The 5,192-nt window shown below is 44.7% G+C and overlaps 1 protein-coding gene across 1 annotated transcript in view; it reads left to right on the top strand.

Moving 5' to 3' along the window:
* The first annotated feature begins 1,889 nt into the window (after positions 1-1,889).
* Positions 1,890-5,192, top strand: part of vat1 (vesicle amine transport 1) — a 27,104-nt gene continuing 23,801 nt past the window's right edge. Inside the window, exon 1 of the mRNA XM_076265013.1 lies at positions 1,890-2,574. Coding sequence (XP_076121128.1) covers positions 2,146-2,574 — 429 coding nt within the window. The 5' untranslated portion in view covers positions 1,890-2,145. The remainder of the gene's footprint in view (positions 2,575-5,192) is intronic.

The raw sequence follows: 5,192 nt of genomic DNA on the forward strand, positions 1-5,192 counted from the left end.
CCTCCACATTACTCACAGTAGCTAACCCACTTCAGCGGAAATCTGGTGAAGAAGCAGCTCACATGCTGTGTCTGTGATACCTCCACATTAGATACAGTAGCACTAATGGATCCACTCAAATAAACATGAAGCTAATATGTTTATAAATAAGGAATAAAGCCTACTCCAAAATGATAATTAAGGTCTGTGCTTTCATTTATTGTCCGAGGTTATTGATCTGCCTATTAAGGCCCATGTGATAGATTGTTTCCTGCAGGATCTCCCAGTGGAGGTGAACTGAACCGACTCCAAGCTTGAAGCTGCACTAGGCTCAGCAACTCCAAATAAATGGCAGTCACATGAGTAACCCATAGCCATTGCCAAAGGGCAACATAAGCAAACTTTTGGCAATGTCTGTCTCCATTTTCCATGCTCAAAAGGTGGACATGCATTTCATCACACTGGAAGAATTTCACAAAGCGATCAGTTCAAATAGAAAAGAGAGCACCTGAAGTGGAAAATATCTCTCCATCACACACCATTATTATCACACTGGCCATGTCACACTGTTACATCTGTGCACACAGGAAACGTGAGGTCTTATTGTGACAGATCGTTTTTTCTGACTTACAGCTCAATTCACACCATGTGATACACCATCAACAGCACTAGTCACTGAGCAACAGAACCATGAGGCAGGGTGTGTGTGTGTGTGTGTGTGTGTAGGCAGAAGGACCAAAAAAGCCATGTATGTTCACTTCCTATTCTTGCCAGACTGTTTCCTTTCCTTTCACCTTTGACTAGCTACTGATATACTGAATACTTTTACTGCCTAGTATCCTCAAGTGGCATTGATTGACATTGAGTGATTGATTGACAATGTTTTATCTGTGTATTTATCTGTGTGTGTGTGTGTGTGTGTGTTTGTGTGTGTGTGTGTGTGTGTGTGTGTGTGTGTGTGTGTGTGTGTGTGTGTGTGAGTAGGTAAGTAGGTATAATAGGGTTTTGTTTGATAGCATTTTTCTACCACAGTTATCTGGAAATTCAGTCAGGATGATGGTCAATCGGGAAACAGGCTTTATTCTTTCAGTGATGCGCATCAAGGGAGAGAAACAAGCTTCACCCAGAAGATTCACCCATATCTCTAACTTAACAGGGAAATAACCTATACTTAAGTATGTTACAAAGGGGGATGTGACCTCTTGTTCTAACTCAGCATGAATATGTAGTAGATGTATAGGTCACACGGGCTGATCCTCCTAGACGGTCGCTAATCACGAGGACCCCGCCTTGCACCTGACCAAATCTACAATTTAGACAAGAGAAAGAAATGGGGAGCTAATAGACATAAGAAATATACAGAAGGTGAATGTATACAGCAATAGAGAGAGTCTGATTCACAACTCTTTCACGTTGGAAGTCACTGTGTACCAATTCAGGTCATGAGGAATAGAAGGAATAAATAGACATTTCCTTTAAAACCAGAAGTCACCCACACAGAAGTCCTGGCATACATTATTCAAGGAGAGTGCTATTCTTAAGCTATGTTTTTAGCACTCAGAAATGAAAGATAAGCCTTTTAAAGCCATTTCTTGGATGTTTTATCTATATGTGGCAATTATTCTACATAATTTTGCTTATACAAAAACAAAAACAATGACCAATCCTCTTTCTCAAGTATCTTAAAAATACTTAATAATTATATCATATTATAATAATATTATATTAATTAAACTACGCTATATTCTTTCTCCAAGCTGGATGGGCAGGTCCCTGCATATACCGTGTCTGGCAAATGAATGCCGATCCTCTTCAGAATCTGGTTTCCGGAATTTCTAGACTACCCCAATCGCGTCCCACACAATTACATAGACGCACAGACTCATACACTCTTTGTGAAAACGCGGAGTTCTGTTGTCAACCTTCGGGTGCAGAAGGCGTCGCACAGTGTCCGCTATTTTCCTGTAGTCTTCTGACTAACGCACTTGGCGCTGATTAAGAAGAGAAATAACAGCCTATTATTTCTTTTGTCTAACTGTTTGACTAAGTTTATCAGAGACAGAGACGCGCGTCTGAAATTAATTCAGAAAGACTTGAAAAAGATAAAGAACATCTAACCACCTCAGTGTTCCTGCTGCTTAAACAGTCTCACGTACACTTCTGAAAATGTCTGGCGAAGACGCACCAGCTCAGCAGCAAAACGCCGAAGAGCAGAAAAACCAGGAGACAAAAAAACCCGCTGAGGAGCCGAAAGCGGAGACCAAGCCAGACTCTCCGCCCGCCAGCGCCGCTACTGAGGCTGCAGCCGCCCCAGCGGCGGCAGAGAAGGCGCCAGAGGAGGAGGCTTTCACCTACAGGTCCCTGGTCCTGACTGGGTATGGCGGTTACGATAAAGTTAAGCTGCAGGTGAAGAAGGGGAAACCGGCCCTGAAGGCCGGCGAGGTAATGGTGCGGGTGAAGATGTGCGGGCTCAACTTCGCCGATCTTATGGCTCGCCAAGGGCTGTACGACCGGCTCCCGTCCCCGCCCGTTACGCCTGGGATGGAGTGCTCTGGGATAATCGAGGCTGTGGGGGAAGAAGTGACGGATAGGAAAGTAAGTAGACTAGACTACGGTTCTCTGTCGCTTTTTCTGTTTACTCAGAAAATGCCACGTTGCATTCATAGGTAATGGTACAGGCCAATTTCTAAAGATTTGATTCTCATTGCATCTCCTTTGAAAGCGGTCCATTACTGCCATCGGTCCTTTTTGGGGCGTGACACGATTTGATTTGATGATTTGTTACTCAGTTATGGTCAGTAATGGCTCTTATAAGAGTAATACTATAAGTACTATAATACTATAGTGTTAATATTTTCAAACACATTTTGTTCAATCAACTTTAGATGAATTACCCTAAATGGGCTAGCCGGTTTGCATGTGCTCCTCATTGTGATCAATTGTGGGCACAATAACCTAGGTTAACCTCATCTCTAAATTACTCCGTACGAGTATTACTCAGTACGAGTTATTGGTGCATAAAGGGTCGCTAAACGTTTAACGGATGACCGGACGCACCATGGCTTGCGCGTCCATCATCGCGGCTTTGACTTAACAAGTGGAAAGTTACAACCAACGCCTCCCCCTGCCTCCAGCCTCTCCCCATTATTTATTGCGCGAGGCCATTCCACTAGGGCACCTTTAATTGGCATCGAATTGGACGGTGTCAAGAGCCAGCCGGCCAGCGCCCTTTGCTTCCCCCCCTCACACGCGCTGCTCAGGATGCAAGCTGTCTGTTGGTGCGCACCTAGATTGACAGCTCCGAGAGAGGGAGTCACACCCATGGGAATAAGTACAAAAAGGGTGACTGGTGAGACGGAGAGCGAGTGCATGTCTGGCTCTGCAAACAAGCTGGCCAAAAAGTAGACTACTTAATCACGGTTCTATCAAATACATGCATTATTTACTTTAAATGTTTTGAATGGGCTGAATGTCGACTAAATGAACCATGATCCATAGGCACAATAACGCACTTGTAACCTATCGTGAATAAGGGAGGGGTGTGTGATGCGCCCGCGTGGTGGCTGTCACCGGCGCCTTTTGTTTTAAAGCTCACGCGCGCACACACACACAAGCATTCACACTCACAGAGACGCAGACGTACGCACGCAACGCACGCATTTATCTCCCAAAGAAAAGGGCGAGGCGCGAGACTGTCCAGACAGAAAATAAAAACTGCCGTAGCCTACACGTTCTTTGTCACTCACCCCGCGCATTGTGACTGCGGGGGAGCCTCCCTAATTTCACTTATAAGAGACCGGGGGGGGGGCGGGGGCAGCCTAATAAAACTATGAGGTTATAACCGTCTGTAAAGGTTAACGTTTTGATGATAAAGAGGCAGATATTTGAAATGTGTTATAGTCCTGTCGATTTGTTTTATATTAGACTATTTTGCTATGTAAAGAATCAGTCGCAGACAGACCATAGCTTTAGCCAAAGTGCATTATAACACATTTTGGGGCCATTGCATTTTCAACACTTTGATTAGTTACATCAATTACACAGGATTTAGAAAGCCATCGATGGGTACCATAGCCATATCCCCCTCTCACTGTCTCACACGATGAGTCATGTGTAAGTGGTCCTTACTTCGTATCCATGGCGACAGCTCATGGCAAAAAGCTCTCTCTCTCTCTCTCTCTCTCTCCCTCTCTCTGGATTATCTCTGAAAAGATCAGACCAAAACAGCAAATGGACTTTCGTGGTGTAGCCTTGTCGTGGTAGCAGGACCTTGGTAATCTCTGGCTCAGAGAATGGATTGGTGTGTGTCTAGCATGCTGTGTTCCTCATTGGTGGTAGTGGGGCTGTGTAAGATGCTGACTGATAGTGTTATTTACAAGATAATCCTTCCCCCATTCATTCCTTTTGTCAAATTGGATTAAAAGGTCATCACTCAAGTCTCTCTCTATGAGACAGTGTGCTAGCCCCCTCCCCCCCCACATACACACACCCTTCCCCAACACACACACACACACACACTCTCTCTCTCTCTCTCTCTCTCTCTCTCTCTCTCTCTCTCTCACACACACACACACACACACACACACAAGTCTTGTGCATAGTTATGTATTGGTATTTTTTCTCAAATGTATGTGGTGTTAATCTCTATGGTCAGAGGATGAGACAAGAGTACAAGGACTAGGGCATTGAAAGTGGGTTAAAAGGCCCATGATATCACTTCAAATAACACAGACGGGCAGAGAGGGACAGCATGGGAGACCCAGTTAAGGAGACACAGAGATAGTACTATATGTGTCTCTCATAACAGACTTTCCATTAGATTTAGATCTATGTGTGTGTGTGTGTGTGTGAGTTCAAGTTGTTTTTATCAGGGCTTTAAGACACATCTGTTCTCAATTATCTTGCTACGTCCCACATTGTCAGTGTGGTATTTCCTCCACCTCTGTCTCTCTGCCTCTCTCTCTCTCCCTCTCTCCCTCCCTGTCCATCTCTCTCTCCTTCTCTTTCTGTCTCCCTTTCCTTCTCCTCTCCTCTCTGTCCATCTCTCTCTCTTTCTCTCTCTCTCTCTGTCTCTCTCGTTCTCCCTCCGCTTGCATTTATGGTGTATGTGTTGCTCTCTCTCTCTCTCTCCGATTTGACAGACAGCCATAAACAACAGTCTGACAGACTCGGCCAACTCAAAGATGGACACAGTCCATTTCTATAGTTCACTG

Source organism: Alosa pseudoharengus, unplaced genomic scaffold, assembly GCF_046254945.1.
Source record: "Alosa pseudoharengus isolate Yale_2024_CS ecotype anadromous, Long Island Sound unplaced genomic scaffold, YU_APseudo_1.1 YU_APseudo_1.1_scf_4, whole genome shotgun sequence".
Classification (NCBI taxonomy): Eukaryota; Metazoa; Chordata; class Actinopteri; order Clupeiformes; family Clupeidae; genus Alosa; species Alosa pseudoharengus.